The sequence below is a fragment of the Leiobunum rupestre genome, chromosome 4, assembly GCF_980474605.1.
Source record: "Leiobunum rupestre chromosome 4, qqLeiRupe1.1.hap1, whole genome shotgun sequence".
Classification (NCBI taxonomy): Eukaryota; Metazoa; Arthropoda; class Arachnida; order Opiliones; family Sclerosomatidae; genus Leiobunum; species Leiobunum rupestre.
Window position 1 is genome coordinate 38598947 of NC_143387.1, and position 23036 is coordinate 38621982.

Below are 23036 nucleotides of genomic sequence, written 5' to 3' on the forward strand. Positions count from 1 at the left end.
AGTGATGCAAAATGAATATATCTCACATTTTAGCCAAGTGATGGAAAATGAATATCTAACACTTTAGCCAAATGATACAAAATGAATATCTCACATTTTAGCCAAGTGATGCAAAATGAATATCTCACATTTTAGCCAAGTGATGCAAATTGAATATCTAACATTTTAGCCAAATGATACAAAATGTATATCTCATATTTTAGCCAAGTGATGCAATTTGAATATCTCACATTTTAGCCAAGTGATGCAAAATGAATATCTCACATTTTAGCCAAGTGATGCAAATTGAATATCTCACATTTTAGCCAAGTGATGCAAAATGAATATCTAGCATTTTAGCCAAATGATACAAAATGAATATCTCACATTTTAGCCAAGTGATGCAAAATTATACATCTCACATTTTGGCTAAGTGATGCAAACAGGGCCGTCTTAAGGCATGGGCTAAATGGGCTACAGCCCAGGGCCCCCAGTCAGTTTTGGGGCCCCGGAAAGGCCAGCCATACAACCTCTACTCTAGGGATTAGGGTTTAGATAGTTAAATATTATGTATGCTCATTTAATATTATGTATGTTTAGTTACGTCTATAGTAATTTGACTCATCGCCACATAGCGTATCATACGGTACCAACAATTTATAAAACCTAACAGCGAGTCACTGTCAGTAAAAATCTAATTTTCAGTAAGCCTATGCTATACTTTTGAAATTAATAGTTTTGGTTTGATTATGAAATAGTTGAATTTAGATAACGGACATACAAAGGCTGACTTTAGAAATAATTTAGCCCAGGGCCCCAAAAGGTCTTAAGACGGGCCTGGATGCAAAATGAATATCTAACACTTTAGCCAAATGATACAAAATGAATATCTCACATTTTAGCCAAGTGATGCAAAATGAATATATCTCACATTTTAGCCAAGTGATGGAAAATGAATATCTAACCCTTTAGCCAAATGATACAAAATGAATATCTCACATTTTAGCCAAGTGATGCAATTTGAATATCTCACATTTTAGCCAAGTGATGCAAAATGAATATCTCACATTTTAGCCACGTGATGCAAAATGAATACCTCACATTTTAGCCAAGTGATGCAAAATGAATACCTCACATTTTAGCCAAGTGATGCAAAATGAATACCTCACATTTTAGCCAAGTGATGCAAAATGAATACCTCACATTTTAGCCACGTGATGCAAAATGAATACCTCACATTTTAGCCAAGTGATGCAAAATGAATACCTCACATTTTAGCCACGTGATGCAAAATGAATACCTCACATTTTAGCCAAGTGATGCAAAATGAATATCTAGCATTTTAGCCAAATGATACAAAATGAATATCTCACATTTTAGCCAAGTGATGGAAAATGAATATCTAACACTTTAGTCAAATGATACAAAATGAATATCTCACATTTTAGCCAAGTTATGCATTTCAATATCTCACATTTTAGCCAAGTAATGCAAATTGAATATCTCACATTTTAGCCAAGTGATGGAAAATGAATATCTAACACTTTAGCCAAATGATACAAAATGAATATCTCACATTTTAGCCAAGTGATGCAAAATGAATATCTCACATTTTAGCCAAGTGATGGAAAATGAATATCTAACACTTTAGCCAAATGATCCAAAATGAATATCTCACATTTTAGCCAAGTGATGCATTTCAATATCTCACATTTTAGCCAAGTAATGCAAATTGAATATCTCACATTTTAGCCAAGTGATGGAAAATGAATATCTAACACTTTAGCCAAATGATACAAAATGAATATCTAACATTTTAGCCAAATTATACAAAATGAATATCTCATATTTTAGCCAAGTGATGCAATTTGAATATCTCACATTTTAGCCAAGTGATGCAAAATGAATATCTCACATTTTAGCCAAGTGATGCAAATTGAATATCTAACATTTTAGCCAAATGATCCAAAATGAATATCTCACATTTTAGCCAAGTGATGCATTTCAATATCTCACATTTTAGCCAAGTGATGGAAAATGAATATCTAACACTTTAGCCAAATGATACAAAATGAATATCTCACATTTTAGCCAAGTGATGCAAAATGAATATCTCACATTTTAGCCAAGTGATGGAAAATGAATATCTCAATTTGTGGCCAATATATGTGATTAGAAACAGTGGTTTTCAACCCTATTTACCTTTGCCTGGATTAAAGAGGAATTCTGAATCCGGAAAGAGAAACGATAGTCTTCAATTTAGAAGATTCCGCGTTCGCTTGACACTTTCACGGTCTGTTAGCGCTTCATAAACATTTTCGCGCGTTTCGTTTCGTCTCTCTCTCTCTCTCTCTCTCTCTCTCTCTCTGTTCATGATCTTTTCGCTACAGGAGTCACTTATTCGTCAGGAGCCACTTTCATTCGTAGCTCGTCTGCCTTTTAAGATGAAGGGATCTGCGCAAAATAGTCTGCTCACAGGCTTGTTAAAACCAAACAATTCCACGTGTACGGGGGAACCAATAACTTAAATAGGATCTTGGAATAGCTGCATAGTCACTTCCTAATTAAGAAATATTATTTTAATGCGAAATTTATATCAAATAACCTTAGCTATATTACGCCACGTTGTCCAACAAAAAACCATAATAAAATCGTTCGTAACTTCAAATGGAGAAATGTACTCGTTTGTGGAATTATATAAATATTAAATCTACAAATATTCTGGGATTGAATTGGTTACTACGACCCAGGCCCCTAAGGCTTGAGCTTTATTATACCTTCATCTAACCTCGTATCGGGCCCCAGCATACCTTTCGGCAAGTTCCGAGTCCTTAGGCTTAAGTTTACCTAGCCTATTTGTTATTCCGGCACTGGTTGAACCCAAAATTGAACAAAAATGCGGTGTTTAGACAGGTGGTTCTCTGCCTCCGCAAAAACAAATTACAAAACAATAGTTGACCCTAATTATTGGTAACGGTCCTCCCGATGTACAAAAAAGAGCAATTTTTACGTCTGAACCGTATACTATGTATCTAGAGTAAGAGCCCTAGTTAAACAACACTAATCGAAGCGCACTTTTCGCCGGGCCCAACTTGGAAAAATTAAAAACGCGAAACGAAAAGTGCGAGACGCGAAAAAACTTTTCCCCGAGTCTAAAAATAGAGGAGTTTTAAAGTGTCATAAAAGCGGCGGAACCATTTAAACGGCTTAAATACGATCTACGTTCCGTACATGTGGAAACCGCGGTCGAGCCGCGAACATTAAAATTCATAAGATTAGGAGAGGAGGGTTGAACTATTTGGGTCATTAACCAAATGACCGCTTCCTCCGCTTAATTCGTCGAGGTTTCGCCCCGTGATTGGCCACGCCGCGCGAGACCACCGGAACGAAATGAAAAAAAGTGGACCGGTTTGCCGGACGGAATAGGCTACATGGATAATGATCCATGTAGCCTATTCGCGGGTATGAGAGCCAAAGGGGATTAAGTACCCACAGACGTTGCGTATTTGCTGGCTTTGCGGAGGCGGCGATGGCGTCGGACATTCGCCACAAATCCGACTCCAAATTCCAAGAGGAAAAGTCGGTGCTCGACTCTCCTTCAGTTTGTGAAATCACACGGTTTCATATAGTGTTGTAAGTCGGAAAATGACCGAGGCCTTTTTCCCGGAAACATTTTCCGTATTTTTCCGAAAAAAAAAGTTTTCATTCCATGATTAGTCTAATATATCGTTTGCAAATTTAAATAAAGCGGAATTTTCGCCTCATTTTTTCGAATCTAAAAGTAAAAATAAACCTTTAGACTAGTTTAAAATGATTAACAATGTAACACTATTAATGTTTTGTAGTATGTTTCATTGTTTACTTATATTAGACATTTTATATCGATAAAAAGTTAAAAACATTAAAAACCCTTAAAAAGTTATTCATGTTTAAATTTTATTTTTCCGGAAAGTTAACAACACTAGTTTGATATATTTGTTTTTTAATATTTAGAAGACTTGCGTCAAATCCAACCTATTCCTATACGACGTAATTTCGAAGGGTCGGATACTTGCCAAAATCCCGTACAAAAATTTGGGTAAATATGATAAAATACAAAATCCTAGATTAAAAGAAAACCAAGAATTAAATTAATTCCGAACAGAGTTGTCAAGCTGCTCACTCTCTCACGCTCGTATGCGGGTATAATAGGTGTTTTCATAAAATCCGGTTATGTTGTTTTCCCCCCGACAAAAATTGCCCCCTCAGTCTTTGATGGGAGTTCAGTTCAGTACGCTCCAGTTCTAAAACCGTCGGTGCTACTCGCATGAACGTACGTCAACAAGCTGGCAAACATGTTTCCCGAAAAATCAATAAAAGCCAAAGACTACAGACTGTTACATGTCCCTTCCTAAAGTATATCACCTCCTAGGCTGTTCTTTGATGGGGATTTTATGAAAACACCTATTGAAGGTACTTCTATGGCCAATAGGTCGGTTTACATTTCGTTCAACGCCGAGTTTACTTTACAGGGGTAAGCAAAAACTCGGATTTTTTTTAGCTTCTTTCAATCGAGAGATGGCGCCAATAGTTGCTAAATTGTAGCTAAAACCTACTAGTGGCGCCATCTCAAGAACTTATGAAATTAAAAACAAAATACTAACATCGCCCTGCCCCTGTGACTTACTACCCAGTACTGGACATCAGTAAACCCACCTATTACTCAAATTTATCACTTAAAACAAACGTAAGTACAAAAATACGAATGAAAAGTAATTTAACCTATAAATCGCATAAAAACGGAAATTGTAAAAATACACAAATTAGTAGCTCTACACGCATATCAGAATGTATTCATTTCAACCATGAATATTGAACTGCATTAGGCAATCTGCCCTCAGTCGCTAGGATGCAGGGCCGGATTAAGACTTTATGGGGCCCTAGGCCCAAGTTAATTTTGGTGTCCCCTTTCAATAGCGAGCGAAGCGAGTTAGGCGCTTCCTCAATTTATAATTGAGAAATGGAAGAAAATTCATTTTGCTGCCAAATATAGTATGTCGTCAGGGGCTAGACGGCAGTCCGTCAGAGAATGTGACAATCAAACGTGTTTGGTTCATAGGGGTGGACGCATTTACTAAAATTACTCCGGAAAATATTTTGTGAAAAGCAAATGATTAAAGTTTTGTACTTTTATTTTTTTCGAACCCTCTTGGTGCCCCTTGTAGGCTTGTTGCCCTAGGCCGAAGCCTATTCGACCTATTGGTTAATCCGGCCCTGCTAGGATGTGAGTAACGTCACTCGAAAAATGGTTTTGATGGGCAACGTTTTTAATCTTGGCTAGTTTTCATTTGCCAAGACCATAAGTCTATAATATTGTTCCATAAGTTTGACCCTTTGGGGGATATTTTACTGGGACCTAGTAACGAAGTGATGTCATCAGAAGAAGAAAATCTCTCCCTAGCGAGGCGCTGTCAAACGATACGTGAGACGCGTTAGCCAGTGGACGGAAAACGACGATGAAGTCCGTAATGCAGTCTTTCTTGTGAATAGCTCTCAGTAAAATTTTGCCTGTGAAGAATAGGAAGTGTCACATTTATGTAACAATGTTATACACTTATGTAACAATATTATACACTTATGTAACAATATTATACACTTATGTAACAATATTATACACTAATGTAACAATATTATACACTTATGTAACAATATTATACACTTATGCCAAGACTTATCGCGAAGTTTAATTTGCTTAATTTTACTACCCATCTTTTTGTATAAACGAAAATAGTTAAAAATATTAACTGCAAATACCTTTATGTAGTAATACAGTTATTTTTTTAACAATTACGATTAATTTACTTGGTTAGTTAAAACGCGCAATTGACCGATTTTAAAATGACGTTTTTGCGCGTGACACAACCTTTATATTATGAGGTAAATGCAGGTAAATTTACGTGCTTTTATGTCCAAATATGGTGGCGTATTTTTACGTGCATGAATTAATTTTAAGATCCACCAATTCCAAATAGGTTTTGTGTCATCGACAAACGCCTGGCTTAGATGTTAAGCTAAAATTAATAAGCTACTTACGTATAAAATCAGACGAATGAAAATTTCATTCGTTTGGCTCTAGGAGCAATAAACACAAGGAGAACGCAGCTAGCATTTAACCACGCTAACGCAGGGTTGAGTACAAATTTCATTGGACGAGCCTTTACGCCGAGGGTCGGACACTGCCATTATTTTGTACGGGATTTCGGGATTTCGTAGAGATTTTGGCGATTTTATCATTATTTTTGAAGTGATTTTGGGATTTCAATGTTAATTTACCATAGAGAGAGTTAAAAGATTTTGCGATTGGTAAATGTCCGACCCCTCGCTTTACGCTGAACGTTTTACGGGCGGGGGGGAAGACCATTTCGGAATTTTCCCCTTCCGACGGCAGCAGGCGCTAATTAAGCGTCTAACCAATGAAAAAATGTACGCGAGGAAATGCAAGACTTTTGAAGAGTTGCGTTCTCCTGGTGTGGGGTGCTGTGTTTGTTGCTCCTAGGTTTGGTGGTGCCTTGGGTATTAGCCTAGCTGATTATTATTTATTTCCTATAAATTTAGCGGTTAAGAGACTGTTGTAACAAAACAAAAAAGGTGTATTATTTATCCCAATAAAGTTACGCTCTCCACAGTGACGTTCGGCAATACGGTAGGACAACCAATAATGAAATGCTGAAGTAGTTTCGGAAAGAATTCTCGCTTCAATCACATCGCACCTAATTACAAATCAAGGCGTCCTTTTCAGGACGGGGCTACCAGGTAACTATAAAAGAAAAACGAGTTCGGGCGCGTACCACGATTAGAAGCTACATTAATTCCGATCCAAGGTCCGTGTTCTATTCTTTGGTTCAACAAGCTCCGACGAAAATGATGTCGATTCTTTTGTTCCCTAATGGCAATAAAAATTGTGTCGCGCGCGCCGCCGCGGTGGACGACAGAAAAAGAAAAGACGCAAAAACCGAAATGATGAGACCACACGACGCGAGCAGTCTGACTCATCTTCCCAGAGAGAGAGAGAGAGAGAGAGAGACGCAACAAGAACCGAAACCACCAACATCCGGCCGCGTTTTCATTTCCATCGACCTTGTTTTTATTCTTCGCGTTCTCTATTTGCGAATTTCATGGCGCCATTCTCGGAGTACTACGACCAATATTTAGTAACGCGCTGTTCATTCCCCTTAATCGGTGGACAAGCCTGTAGATTTTACTGTACTAAAGACAAAGTGATAACGTAATTGATTACGGATTTAGCGTTATCAAAGGCTGTACCTTAAGTAACATAATAACAATAGGTATGTCATTAGGAAAAATTATCACCGAGCTGATTTGAGCCGCGTTCGCACTATCGCTTGAAACTTCATTGTTCAAAACTGCCATTCAAACCGACTTACACTGGGTTTTAAGCTCAAGGGTGACCGTGGCTTTACAGAGCTATTGCCTAATCTAGGTTTAGTTCTCAGCACAGAGCTCCCTAGGCCTAGTGTTTAAATATGTCTAATTGTTACTTATGACTTTACGTAGTTATATATTTTTAGGAGGCAGTCTTTGCCATTACTTCGAACATTTCTGGGAATTCGCTGTAAGAAAATGGCCGTTTTAAAATATTTAATCACTGAAGGGACGTGATCCAACGAAAATTTAGTTTCGCGCGCCAATCACGGATGTAATTTGCTCGACTAACGAAAGCGTCGGAATCGCTGCCAGCTAGGAGCAACGCAAACAAGGAGAAAGCAGCTAGCCTTTAAACACGCTAACGCAGGGTTGTGTACAAATTTCATTGGACGAGCGTCACGAGCCTGAACGCTGAACGTTTTACGGGCGGGGGGAAGACAATTTCCGAATTTTCCCCTTCCGACTGCAGCAGGCGCTAAAGCTTCTAACCATTGCAAACTGTACGCGAGAAAATGCACGACTTTTGGTGGGTTGCGTTCTCCTTGTGTGGGGTGCTGTGTTTGTTGCTCCTAGCTGGCAGGAACGAGATGACCGAAACGCTCTCCGCCGGCAGTTTATTTAAATTTAAAACCCTGCGCAATCGAGTCTTTGCTTCATTTAAGATTCAGCAGGAGGTGTAATTACGGGTACGCCGTGTTTAACGGTGTCGTTTTCCAGAAATGTAAAGCCCTAGATAAACAAGACTTCGTTTGTTCTTCGCGGAACTCGAAATTTACATTCGGGGAATTGTTACCTCAAATAGTAATAATGCTAGGGCAGTTGAGTATGCTGTATTTTTCAAAGACTTCAAAGTAAAAATAGGTACCTTTCAGATGACGTCGAAATTTATATAGTGGAAAAACCACCACGCGTAGCTTTTGGGTCCAATTTTTTCGTAAATGGCAAGATTTAATCTTGGTTAGTAGTTTTCCGGGCCCTAAGCAAACTCTTCTAACTGGATCTCATGCCAATTAATTCTTGTAACCGGATCCGACACCAATTCTTGTAACCGGATCCGACACCAATTCTTGTAACCGGATCCGACACCAATTCTTGTAACCGGATCCGACACCAATTCTTCTAACCAGACCCCACGTCAATTCTTCTATCCGGACCCCACGTCAATTCTTCTAACCGGGCCCCATGCCAATTCTTCTAACCGGGCCCCATGCCATATCTTCTAACCGGGCCTAACGCCAATTCTTCTAACCGGGCCCTACGCCCATTCTTCTAACCGGGCCCCACGCCAATTCTTCTAACCGTACCCCACGCCAATTCTTCTATCCGGGCCCTACACCAATTCTTCTAACCGGATCTCACGCCAATTCTTCTAACCGTACCCCACGCCAATTCTTCTAACCGGGCCCTAACGAGAATTCTTCTAACCGGGCCCTAACGAGAATTCTTCTAACCGGGCCCTACGCCAATTCTTCTAACCGTACCCCACGCCAATTCTTCTAACCGGGCCCTACGCCAATTCTTCTAACCGTACCCCACGCCAATTCCTGTAACCGGGCCCTACGCCAATTCTTCTAACCGGGCCCTACGCCGATTCTTCTAACCGTACCCCACGCCAATTCTTCTAACCGGGCCCTACACCAATTCTTCTAACCGGGCCCTACGCCAATTCTTCTAACCGTACCCCACGCCAATTCTTCTATCCGGGCCCTACGCCAATTCTTCTAACCGTATTGGATGCTTGCTTGAAGTGTCCAAACGGCCGCCATGACATTATCCGACGTCACAGATCACGAGCCGAAGCACCCACACGATCCCGCGATGCAAATAATCACGTGACCAGCATAGGCAGACGTAAACGGGTTACCAGGGCAACGGATACGGAGCAAGCTACGATTATTTAATTTTGATAGAAATTACGAGAAAACGCTTGTTTTTCGACTATATTTTTATTATTATTTTATATCCAGTTCCCGGGCGTTTGGTCCCCGAATACCCCCACGCTCGCGGCGGGCGATAATTCAAATTTACGGGAAGAGGCTTCTGCCCCCGTAAACGCCCGGGGCTGTGGCGAGCAATAAAACGAATTTAGCGTAAGGAGGGTCTGCCCTGTTAGAGCCCCGCGAGCTTGCAGGGTGCGTCCTATTGTAATTTAACCTTCATTAATGCCAAAATAAAGATAAAATAAATCAAAACTTGCCTTAACCGTATTATAACCAAATTACATTATTAATTAAAATCAGGGCCGGATTAACAGTTTAGGCTACGAGCTTAGAAAAGATAGCGCCATCTACTAAATGTGTGAAGAAATAGCAGATAACTTTTGAAAATAAATGTGCTTTAACTGAAACGTTCAGCTTTTATATCGTGATAATTTTGAATGAGCAGACAGCTTTCACACATTAGATTTAAAACTCAGTCGGTAGGCGGCGATACTTCTGACCAAAGCTTAGACTACGCACGAAGCCTATTCGGGGACATGTGTAAAGTAGAATTTGGCGCGCCTAAAAAAATTCAGACCTTACTTTATGAATTAAATTAATAATATAAAAAATTGGAAAAACCATTTATTTCGATGACGGGGTCCCCTAACCTCGGGGGCCTTTTAACCTCGGGGTCTTTTAACCTCGGGGGCCCTTTAACCTCGGGGGCCCTTTAACCTCGGGGCCCTTTAACGTGTGCCATCACACACTTGGTACATGCCCTAATACAGCCATGATTAAAATATAAATATTAAATTGAAACTGTCTAATATATTTAAGATTAAATTAAAAATATTACTACAGCGAATACCAGAAAACAAATTATGTACACTCTATAGGCTAAATGGCCGTTGGGCTTTAAGACGTTAAAGTAAAATTTTAAAGAGCCCACGCGATTTCCGGAAATAGAACTAGAAAAATGCCAGAATATGATTGGTCAGATTTGCTACCACGTAGGTGGTTTAAATTTTAATGGTCTTTTAAAGGGAATAGAACCTCCAACGCGTTCTTTATGGAAGACCCCATCAATTTCCTTTATTCCCTTCGCAATCCGCGATTATCAGCGCCGCAGGTGTGAAAAGCCATGGGATGCAGCGGACAATATTGGAACCCTCGGAGGGCGACAGAAATACCAGAGGTTATATTCCCTTTAATAAAGAAACATATATTAAAATCGGTGAAAAAGGAACACCTAATTTTGAAGCGACGCAATGATACAATGATCATAGGTGGCGTGATCTATCGGTAAAAATTATAATTATTTTTTTATAAATTCGCGATTTCTTTGGTTCCCGCTGAAGGTTACCGATAGAATTATGTCCCTTCACACTAATTCAGTTTCATCGCTACTGCAACCCCTTCTAAAGGTGTATTGGGGCCACTTCAATCTTGATTTAGGCTTAATTGACTTTAGTTCTGACTTGCAAAGGCAAAGTAAGGCTAATACACTTTTACCAAAACAAATCGAAGCGCCTGGTAGGAGACAATGTTTTTATTTTCACTTTAATGACGTAATTATAATTTATTGGATATTGATATTAAAAATAGCTCTAATGTTCTCATTTTTAAGAAAAAAAATTGTAAACGACTTATCAAGAATTGTATAATTTTTTACACTTTGATTAACTTTATAAATTTCATTTTGTTTTTTTTACTAATATATTTTTGTTGTACGGCTACCGTGCCGAAGGTAATTTTGGTTTAATGTGAATATTTTACCCCTGCCACGCACAAATATTTTACTCTTGTGGACTGTGGGGGGTGTACTATTTAATTTCCCATTATTGTACTATCACTATGGCATCAATACATTAATAATAATAATAATAATAATAATAATAATAATAATAATAATAATAATAATAATAATAATAATAATAACACGATTTCTTTTCATTTGAATTTATTAGTGTCATAACATTTTTAACTGTGTCTAGTTTTGTTAATTTTAGGCAAGAATTTTAGGTATTTATTTGGTAACCGTAGCCAATAAACTACTGAATAGACCTTGATTATTTTAGAGCAGTGCCACGGTGTCCGATATTGGAAAGATTTCCACCCAAATATTAAACACGTTAAGCGTGTCATCTAACGTTTTTACGCACGCTCTTTGTATTTGAGTGGAAAAGTTTCACGATTCTCTCGGTAGGAGCGCTGTCGGGCGATTCAATTTTAAGAAAGAGGTTTTCGCTTGTGATTCGGGCCCTTTTTAGTATTTGTTTAAGGAATAAACAATAGGATTCTGTCATCGGTATTAAATTTTAGTCTAAACTAATTATATAAATAGGATTTGACAACAGCCGCGAATAATTTAAAAGTGGTAAACTTTATCAAAATAATAATTTGGTGAATATTTTACACTGACAAGGAGACTACCCGAGGTGTTACACACCGATTTTGTTCAAACTCGGGGGATTGGTAGACCTTCATGTAACTTGAAAAATCCTAAAGGGATTTTATTCAATGGGCAACGGTTTTGCCATGGCAACAAAAAATGTTTTTGACAACATAAAATATAAATATTCCCACTGAAAATAACATGGGATTTTGACCGATTCCAAGGGTCCCCCCTGTGAAACATGTTACAAAATTGAAAAAAAAATACCAAAATAATAAAAAAAAAAATTCACAGGGAAATCGATCAAAATCCCATGTTATTTTCAATGGGAAAATTTAAATTTTATGTTGTCAAAAACATTTTTCGTTACCATGGCAATGAATAAAATCGCTTTAGAATTTTTCAAATTACATGAAGGTCTACCAATCCCCCGAGTTTGAACAAAATCGGTGTATAACACCTCGGGTAGTCTCCTTGTTAATTATGAAACAAATTGTATATTTTTCAACGATCAATAACTAAACGTTATTGTTACGGACGTTTTTCAAAATCCGTAAAGCTACTGGTGTTTGATGTTTAAAATAATAGTAGAAAAATAGTCCTAACAATAGCAGTAATGGCCGTGTAATTATACGTATTTTCGTACCGTTTCCGGCGCACGAAGAAAAATAAGGCCCAAAATGAATCTGCACACGCCTCATTAAACTCGGCGTCGGAATTCCAAATGTGAGGGGTATTCGCGCAAACGAAAACGGTACTTTTGGCTGGTAGCCGCGCTTCCTCCCCGCCTTAGACGAGGAATTTAAGACTACCAGCACCATGGTCATTTAAAAACCAAAAAACCCCGCGCGACAATCAAGGCCTCAAATAAAATTATTAACATTAGTGGGAAACCTTTCTCTAAGTCGAAGGTCAAAAGGTCAATACTTTAGAGATCCACGCGTTGCTTATATACGTTTGTATAATATAGGCTTAATAACTAAATTTGTAGGATAATTTTAGAGTTAATCAAAACACTACAAACGACTAAGAAAAAATATCTGAACTACGATCGAGCGTAGTAATAGCTACGAATTAAAGACTACTGAGCACAAGCCTTTTAAGAACAAAAAGAGAAGAAAAAAAAGGCTAGAACTACCATTAGTGGTGTTAGAAAATGAGCACACACACCATTATCCTTGGAAACCGAAAACAAGAAACCTTACCCACAATCAATGACAAAAAAAGACGAATTATACCCGTAAGAAGTTGCAATAACATTAACGATCACACGGCTCGGTCAATCTCACCTTGCATAGACGTCACTGAAGGATTTTCTGGGGGCGCCTTCAGTGGCGTCCGGAATGCTGAGTATATACAACAAAAAACGCCACGATCAAGCGGCGGCATTGAAAAAAGCGGGTTAGGACGGCGCTGCCAGAATTTTGCTCCACCAATTTATCATTTTATTATTGGGCTATTTCACGAAGCGAAACGTGAAAGAAACTATCTTGTAAGCCTCGTCAATTAACGTAGTCCTAAACCTGGCAAAGTTCTAGATTTAAAAGACCTATAATTTAATCAATTTCTATATTTTATTTCTATCATTTGGTATAAGGGATATTTTCGAGAAGCGGGTGTATTTAAGCGAAGTTCTGGCAGCGCCGCGGCGTAGGCGGCGATAATAAGCGTTGAGAGTAAAGAGCGACGCTGACCTGTTATTTCCAGACATGTCCATGGCGTGTGAAGTCTGAAACTTCTGCATGAGTTTATCCCAGGGCCCGCCACCCCAGGCGCCCCCGGGAAGCCCCCTTAGCATCGCCATGGTTGCAATCTTGGTGGCGACCTTGCTGATTGAGCGTCGGCTATTTCTCGCTAGCCAGAAGGAAGCTCCCCACCGTTCCCGTCGAGACGTTGTCGCAGTGGCTGACGGCGAGCGCGTTTATCCTCTACGCGAGATCACACTGTCGGCGACGCGTCCAGAACGCGAACCACCATCGTCTCGTTTTCACCAGCCTTTGAACTTCTCTCTACGCGTCATTCGCGCGATGACGAGACTCGTCCAGCACCGAAGAGCGAAGACGGAGACTCGTGACGATAACTATATTATCCTACTCTCGCGGATATTTCAATGGAATAATACGAGGATACTCGTAGTTTCGTTTCGTTTTTTGGAAAACGGTTCTGTAAAAAGGAACTGTCTAAGGAAGCGAAAAAACGCGCGATCGGAGCGCGAGAACGAGGAAGGGTAACGAGGGATTTAGGAGGCGAGCGGAGCTGAGTTTTTCGTCGCGCTGTCGGGCGCGGGCAGAGGAATTAACCGGGCTGGTTTTTGGCGTCGGCCAGAGAGTTCTCCTTCGCCTTCCTTTTAGCCCAGCTCCCGCGGCACCCTAATATAACGGACTGGTGCCAACTCGGAGGCATAGTTGCGCTCTTTCAACTAAAATAGACTTCCCAGTCGCCGCGAACAACGTTTGCGTCCCACCCGGGGACGCCCCCCTCCTCCGTTTACTCCGAGAGATCTTCTTCTTCTGGCATGTCGCTCAAAAGTGATTCCCTTTCGCTAGCGCTCTTTCATCCCATTCCGCGACGGAAACGAATAACGCGTCTTCAAGGTTCACGAACCGCCCGAAATCGCCAGCACCGATTTTCCGAGACATTCATTCCGCGGTTAGCCCTTTTTTTGAAATACGACGACGACGACGAGTGAAACGGGGTTCCCAGCTGCCGCTGACGGAGAAGCTACAAGTTTCAAGGCGCCGATGGAGCTTTCCTCCCCAGCGGCGTCATTCGGAACGGCGCCGTATCCACAGGTGGGGCCCGCCAAAGTGCTCCGCGCGCCTCGACGCGCCTTAACAAGTATCGGGAGACCGCCTTCGATTTATATCTTTCTCTTATTTGCGGTTTCTTTTTTCTCGAGACGGGGCTGGAAATTATTCAAATGTGTCGAACTAAAAAGAGTGTCCGTGAAGTCGCGTCGAACGACCACCGCCCGGTTCCGCGCCGGGACACGGGCTGAGCGGAGAGAATATTTGGGCGCGCGATTCGGGGCAGACGGGATGAGCTTATTTCCTTTCACCTGGCCATCCAGACACGGCTCTGGATGGTTTTGGCCACGGACTAAATTCTCGCTCCCGAATTTTGCCGTGGTGGAGCTCGTCCTATCTCGCGAAAGCGTTTCGAGAGGGGGGGCGATGGAGGGGGGAATAAACGCGGAATACGTAGCCGAGGCTCCACATCGATCTTTCACGGACGCGAAAACCCTGGCTTTTCTCCGGCCCCTCCGAAGGAGTTAGTTTGGAAAATTCTCGCTAGGATCGCCTCTGGAGACGGAAACGTCCTATATAAAAGGCGGAGGACAGAATTGCTCAGAAATTAGATAAAGCGGAAAAACTTCCAGCGTAAATCTCTCGTTGCTACCGCGTTCTTAAGGCTATAAAACTGTTTCGTACGAACCCAAAACGAACTGATTTTCTCGGTTCTAGACTTCCTTTAGATTAAAAAGAAATTCCAGCCGTTCATCCGCTCCGTCCACCAGAGGGCTCTTTCAACCGACCTTACAAAACTTTCGCTTAAAGGGACTATACTCTAATTTGATAAATCGTACGCTAACATGCTCTACAACTTGTTTGTAACGTAACTAGAACCTGAACTGAAGCGTTAAAATCCCAAGAGTCATTATTAGAGGGGTTGCGCCAGCCCGCGATAACGTGTCGGGTAAACTTGTAGCTGAGTGTAGACGTAGCTTCATTCGGTACAATCTGCACTCCGCTACAAGTGCCCCCGTTCACGTTTTCCAGGGGTTGCTTAATACCAAATACTTTTGCGATGCTATGTTTATAAATTGATTTTAATTATCTCGTAGTTTATTCCAGTTACGCTTTACCGTATCACATTATTCGTATGACACTTCCTATTCTACAGCTTTTGGCGTTAAGTCAACACAATCAATCGTCATCTACAAATAGACGTCTTAATAGTCGCCCGACCAATAATATTCTTACCTAAGAAACGGATATACTCCCAAAAGAAGTCTGACACAAAGACCTATTGTTCTAATAGTCGTTCGACCCAAAGACATATTGTCCTAATAGTCGTCCAACAAAAAAAATGCACTCTCCGAATAGATGTCCGATCAAAAGGCAAATTCTCCAAATGTCGGTCGACCATTGGTCATATCCAACTAATCATCGCCCTCCAAATTGTCTTCTATAAATCATTGGATAACCCCATCCGTAATTCGTGAATCACTTTGAACTCGTACCAAAAATAGCAGCGCTCTTCCAGTATAAACAATGTTGTGGTGAAATACTTCCAGATGTTAACGCAGAAACGGAAGCGTATGACAAATGTTTGATCCGTTTGGTAATCGTCTATTAAATTTCGTCTACTAAAGCAACTACCTCAAAAATAAGGCATAATTTAAAAAAAACTTAGACATTCAGGACTCAATTCTAATTGGGTATTTTCTTAAAACATAGATGTGCTTAATACGAGGCATCCAACCTTTGTAATCTCAAAAGTTATTTCAGAAATCAGAAACTGATTTTGAGATTTCAGAGCACAATTTTCGTGTTGATATCGGTATTTTGGAACTGATTATCGGCCAGATTTCGGGACTTTCAAGTAAATTACAAGATTTCTAAAATAATTTTTATCCTTAGTGTATTACTATTTTTGGTTTTAGTCTAGGCATTTCGCAGATCACCTTTACGTAAGAAACCGTTTAACACCATTCCCACATCTCTACGACCAATAGAACAGAACAAGGTAAATGTCATTTAATGGCTTCTGGCTGCCATTTTCCAAGATGGCGACGAAAACGCACGTACTTTAACGACGCATCTACAAAGAGTTGTTGAAGTTAAAGCATTCTCGTTCTTAAAGTTCCATATTTAGGCTCTGATTACATTTCGATCTAATTCGCAAACAGAGATGAAACACTTCCGCCAGTCCTTTCATACCCAAAATTATCTCAAAATTGGAGTCGATGTCTGCTCAAGCTCAAACCCTGACTCCGTATAGGAAGGGGAATTCGACGTCTCGGGCTGCGGGTGTGGGGCGCGCCTCCCCTTTGCCCTCGATGGAGATTTTAATTATAAGAAAACAAGGTTTCTCGAGAATAAAGATAAAACAAGCTTAATGTGGCCTTATTCCAGCCTAGGGTTCTCCATCGATTTCTCTCTTACTTCAAAAAAATCAAAAGAGAAAAGCAAGTTAACCCGACGCTAGTTTTCCCCGCTCGATGTCGTTTACATCTCGTTTGTTTTAATATAACTTAATTTCAGTGTCGCCTTCATCGACTGGAAAGAACTCGCGGAGGATAGAGTTCATTTCGAGTATTGAGCGGATAAAGTCTTTTTCGAGAGCCGCAAGTGACTCGGAGAATGTCTCGTAATACAGAAACACCCCAGGGACTATAATTGTAGGTGTGTCATAGCGGCTGGCCCGGTGAAAGGGGAACGTAAACCGGTACAAATTACCAGGGCCCGTGCAGCCTGGTGGGCCTGGATTTTAAAAACTTGACTTTTTTTCCCAAGAAAGGTATAATTTATCTCCAGTAGAATTGACTCTTCTTGAGGCCCGATGGCGTTATTGTTTTACCGGGCCCCGGGCCCGTTCTCGGCCGCACTGTATAGTATAATTACATCTTCTTATACGGTTTCGGATGGTGATCATTCTCAGCAGCAATCGGTATACAAGCCTGTAGATTTGACTGTACTGATTACATTACCAAAAGCCGAGCGCCAAAAGCTCTACCCAGTATAAATATCTGTAATCGGTGCGCAGATATTTTGGTTGTCTCCCTATTACTGACTTTTTAAAACTCTTTAACCGATCAAATATGACTCATTGTGTAATTTATAATTTTTAAGTCCTAAATATATACTTATCTCGTAAGAGACCTATTATCTACTTTTAAACAATACATGTAAAGTTTCAAAGCAGTCAACGAAAAATATGACAGAATCTCAGCGGGGAAGAGTTGAGTGACCGAAATCAAAGCCAGGAGATTATTGATTGTCAGTATGTTTCGAGGAAGCTTAAACAGAATTACGAAAACCTGCCAATAGAATAGTACAACTTCGTAGTTTTGGCCATGGGCAACATTTTGGGGGAAATTTCTTTCTTTATTGGAAATATCATGGGTCTTTCATTGTTAGAATCAACCATGGACCAAGAATCTAAGGGGACTCACTGTTCAGGCTTTAACTGGGAATATAGAAAATCAAAGGTAATTTTAATTCAATGTGGACAAACTCGACGTCATTGAAGTCGATTTCCGACGTAGTTTCGTAGAGTACCCAAGGACGACAAAAAGCCATCAACTACCACATATTGCGTTCCAAGCACGTATATAAGGGGGGGGGTGAGTGGGGTCAACCCCCCCCCCCTTAGGAGTCGATTCCTTTCTTACGAAAGGAGCGCAACATTAAATGTATTAAAAAAAACTTCGTTTGATACACGTTCGGAAATGTCATTGTCACTCGTCCCGAGTCTAGCCAGTACTTTAAATATGCGTTATTGCTAACGAAAAATTTCGCGCTCTCTGAGCTCGCGATTTAATCTGATTGTCTTATAACCCGTCCCCCCCCCCCCCTTAGACTTTCTATATCTACGTGCTTGTTGCGTTCGATTTTCAAGATAAGTTTGTACCCACTTTAACGCATCAGTAGAAAAAGAGTCCACGGAGGGTAGTAAGGAGAGTGGTATGATCAACCGAGTCGAAGGCTTTGGCGATATCCAGAAATACCACTCCAACAAATTTTCCCCGAGAGAGAGCATCTAGGATTTGTTCAACTAGATTCACAATACCGGTAAGGGTGGAATGTTTAGGCCGAAAACCAGACTGCAGGCGATAGAGTAGATCGGATTCCAGAAGATAAGATAAGACTTGCTTATGGGCAAGACGTCCAGGTATTTTTGAGCCGGATTGTAGAACGGCCAGTTGACGATAGTTGCTAGGGTCTGATTTGCACCCTTTACCTTTATATGAAGGACAAATTTTAGCATCTTTCCATTCAGTCGGAAAATTACCAAATTTGAAACTAAGGTTTATAAGTTCCGTTAGAGGATCAACTAAGAGTATCGATGCACCCTCCAATATTTTCGCCGGTATTCCATCAGGACCAGTTGCCTTATTGGCCGATAATAACTTCAGTTCCGAAAATGTATCCCGAGCTAAAATTTCCGTAAAATGGAAAGCATTTTCAGCATCCGGACCATAGGGAATCATCGGTGAGTTTTTAGTGAAGTGAGAATTAAGGGCTTTAGCGATGTCTTGAGGGTGAGTAAACATTGAGCCAGAGTAAGCAATCTGAGAAATAGGTCCGCGCGGTGCGGATAAATGTTTCTTTAAAGATTTACAGAGAAGACGAGAGTTCCCTTTACAATCGGAAATTTCATTTCTTAAAAAGGTTCTTTTCGCCAATTTTATCTCTTTATTAACTATATTACGTAGTTTTTTATATTCAATTTCATGGAATTCAGCGTTAGCTCGAGATCTGCGAGCACGGTGGTGATCACGAAGATACGCTAAATGTCTAATATGTGGCGCGAGAATATAGGCGCATTTGCATCTAGGGCAGTTAAAATTGAATCTTTAATACCAGTCCAATCGCCATCGATTGACACTCCTCGCTCGAGTTGAGAGAGTGACCAAGAAAGGTTAGCAGTAAAGTTTTCAGGAACAAAATCACGAAACGAACGTGATTGAATGATTTTCGAATGCTTCAGAACCTTAGAACCTTTACGTACGCAAATAACAAGGTCATGATCTGAAATTCCAACAGAAACTACAGTAGTCATCGTAATTTTCGTCGGATGCGTTACGTACACATGATCAATAGCAGTTCAGCCCTTCAGTGGCTGTATCGGCTCTATCACGTATATAAAATTTTAATATCGTAAATAAATGAAAATATTATTATTTAAATAGCCCACCAGCAATGGAAACACGCTCCTGATGAACGCCAAACCAAGACTGTAGTTTGAGATAGAACTGAGTTTATAATAATAATTAGCTTGGCACCACCTTAGGCCTAAGTCATCAACCGACTTCTTAAGCCATTAATTCAGGTGGCCGGGTTACAACGCGTAGGAGGGTGGTGGCAAGCCCTTCATGCCACGCGAGCCAACACTTACCTTTAACCACAACAATCTTTTATGGAAGGGGAAACCGAAGAACTTGGTGGAAAACCCCTTAAACCAGTGGGGGTTTTGCAAACTCAACGCGGGAGGAGTAGTTCCGAGTTTTCACCCAGTGCCACAAGCTGGGCTCGAACCCGGCTCCTCTTGCTGCGAGGTGAAAGTGCTAACCACTGCACCACCCCCGTATGGCAAGTTAGTTTGTCGTGTAGCAAACTCTGAGTAAGACACAATTTTTACAAAATTCCCTATGCAAATATTCGTGCTAATTATTTATATTTTGCTATGAAATTGTTCTATTCGCGCTTATGCCAAATCTTGGGATATTTTTTTGTTCTAAGTTGGCCTGTTTCTGCTCAAACATAGTTGGTTGGTTTTCTGCTCATTCGTTAGAGTATTTCTATTCAATGTTGGCAGCGCTTTTAGTAAAAATAAGTCGGAAATATGTTTCAAGATGACCGGATTATTGTTCAAATTTGACCATTTATATTGATGTGCAATATTATTAGAAATTATTTAGAGTAGGTCGAAAATACGTGCTGTGTAGCAATCAAAATTTCGAAATCAATATTGCTGAGTTTATCCTAGCACGTACTATCAAAAACCAAATTTAAATCTGTTTGATTAAAATGTTTTCTTGACACAATAATTAGGAAAATGCCGACTTCCTTTTTGAAATTTGTGATTAATTAAATTAATTAATTCCTAAAATACAGTTTTAAATAAAGTTGTCCAAACTAAAAAGCTAAATTAAAATTTTCCATAACAAATTATAGATATTTTATCTCAATGAAAGAAAATTTTCTTACGACCGATACTAGATGGCGTTATTCAACTGGGAAAATGGAGGGTTTCCATTTCAGAGAAGCTAGACTTTTACGACCTCGATAACCTAAATACGTTCGTGTCACTACTATATTCATTTCTATTAAAAATAAAGAATCTGAAATTTGTTTTAACGTATTTACTTTCGAAAGTGTCACTGACAAAAATTCACCCCAATTGAGGGTTAATCTGTTGGAACACGGCAGCAATTACATTGACAAGAATGGACATTTCGAGGCTAGGATGACCAGTAAACCATTCGTGTCCGAATAAAGTCGTAACGGAACCATTTTCGTCCAGATAACGCGCGTCTATGTCATTGAGGATACCTACCTTCCGTTTCTGTGTTATATTTGTCCGTCCGCTCCTCCGCTCAAATGACGCTTCGGACCAGCGAATAAAACGCGTCCGCGAAACGATAAAAACGGCGAAATCACTTTGCCTTTAGAATGGAAGATATGTGTCGCGTTTCAGACGATTTTCGTCACTAGTTTGGTCAACGTATCCGCTTTTCCATAGGAAAAATTTTACCCTTTTTTTTTGACAAGTCGCCATGGAGTTACAGATTGTCCGAAAGAAGTAACGATTTTATCAGTTAAGAAGCATTATTTACTTCTGGCAGAGAGGAGAGAGTAGTAATATTGTTTGCTCGAAACATCAAACTTCTCGAATTTCCGCCACTGCTTTTTCGAATTGCTCGCCTGGAAAACTAATCGATTGCGTCTTAAGCTAGGCGCCCACTGGCTCTCCGTTTCGTATCTGTCCTGCCTTCCACAAGGCATTGTCTCCGTTACGAAGCAAAGGCTTGTGAAAGGTAGGACGGAGACGTTACGAAGATCAGTGAGCGCCTGACTTTAGAAAAAATAAGACGGGCAAACACCGTAATACGGCTTTCGTTACGGGAAAATATATCTTTGAAATAAGTTAAAGGGAGCAGGAACTAAATCGAAAAATCGCCCTAGCTTCCCTTAAAAGGCTACCGAATAATTTGAAAAATGAAATCCTAATTTCAGGTAGCTTCTCCAGTGGCGGATTAACAACAACCAGGGCCACACAGTGTGCTGAAAGACCAAATTTGTCGCCAAAAATCTACAGCTTATCTACCGGCATTTTTGGAGAGAGGATTTAAAAAAAAATAAACTTTCTAGACCTTAGCGCTACCTGGTAGCTACTTCACTTACAGGTGGCGCTACATGTCCGTTCTTTTTATATATCATAATTTGATTTTTATACCAAGTTTGGTTGTATTTGGACTTCAATAACCCATTCAGAAATTAGGATTTCAACCAATTTTAACCTTACATATCTTAAAATCGCGCTCGTATGCGCAGCTATATAAATTGCCTAGAAAAATTCTTTGCTAATTTGTCAGTACCTTTCGAAAGATTTAGCTCGTGGAAGTTTCAAGAAATTAATTTTGAAAATGAAAGTACGTGGAAAACACGGGGTCGTCTATAAATTTTAGTTACAATCGAAAATATCGAAGTTCTCTGGGTGGAATGCGGATGTTGGTTCTACAAATTCAACTCTTTATTTTCTGTAGCAAGGATGGGTATTTGTGGCTCAGCCAATAATTGGTGAACACCTGGTGGTAAATTACAATTCTTTAGCTTCTTGAGTCGCAAGCGTAATGAATAGTTCCAGATGACAGGCCAGTGCCGGATTATGTTATTTGAGGCGCAATTTTACTATAAACCGTTTTTAAAGGGAATATAACCTCAGGTATTTGGTAAGGAACACCAACGTTTGCCTTTGGCTTTAGAAATCTTTGGCGCCACTGTACAGGGACGTAATGTCGAGGGCTAACCACTTCCTTAAATTCTGTACACTGATTAAAGCGAGCCTTTGGTACTGCAAAGTCTGTAATCGATTACGTAATCACTTTAGTACAGTCAAAGCTACGGGCTTGTACACCGATTACGGATAGTGATCAGCCGCTCAGGAAATTTGAAAAATTGAAGGGGTCTTCCGTAAATATGGCTTTGCACGTTATATTCCCTTCCAGTAAAAGTGGTTTTTATGTATTTTTTATTGCTTTGAGACCTTAGAGACCAAGAAACCCTAGGCGCGCACCTAATGGATAATCCGCCACTGTGACAGGGTCCGACGATTCCAAAGGTCTATTAAAAAATTTGTGTTATTGCAACTAAAACTTATGGATGACCCCCGTGATTTCCACGTACTTTATTCGTCATTTTAAAAATTAGTTTCTTAAAACTTCCACTAGATACCGAGATGAAACTTTCGAAATGTACTGACCAATTACCGAATAATGTTTCTATGCCATGTTTAGCTGCGCAATTTGGAAATATTTAGGGTTAAAGTTGGCTGAAATGGTCCAATTTCAGATGTGGTTATTAAAG

The 23036-nt window shown here is 40.1% G+C and overlaps 1 protein-coding gene across 4 annotated transcripts in view; it reads right to left on the reverse strand.

Annotated features, from left to right (window-relative positions):
- Positions 1–23036, reverse strand: part of Sh (Potassium voltage-gated channel protein Shaker) — a 218751-nt gene that overhangs the window by 176845 nt on the left and 18870 nt on the right. For 2 of the 4 annotated variants that reach the window (XM_090174192.1, XM_090174191.1), the window contains exons 1-2: positions 13416–14531; positions 13011–13067 (exon numbers count right to left, since the gene is read on the reverse strand). The exons of 1 other annotated variant lie outside the window; for it this stretch is intronic. In XM_090174192.1, the coding sequence (XP_090030318.1) occupies positions 13011–13067; positions 13416–13525 (167 nt within the window). In that variant the 5' untranslated portion in view covers positions 13526–14531. Of the gene's footprint in view, positions 1–13010; positions 13068–13415; positions 14532–23036 lie in introns of those variants that run through there. One more of the 4 variants, XM_090174194.1, reaches the window with a different exon arrangement.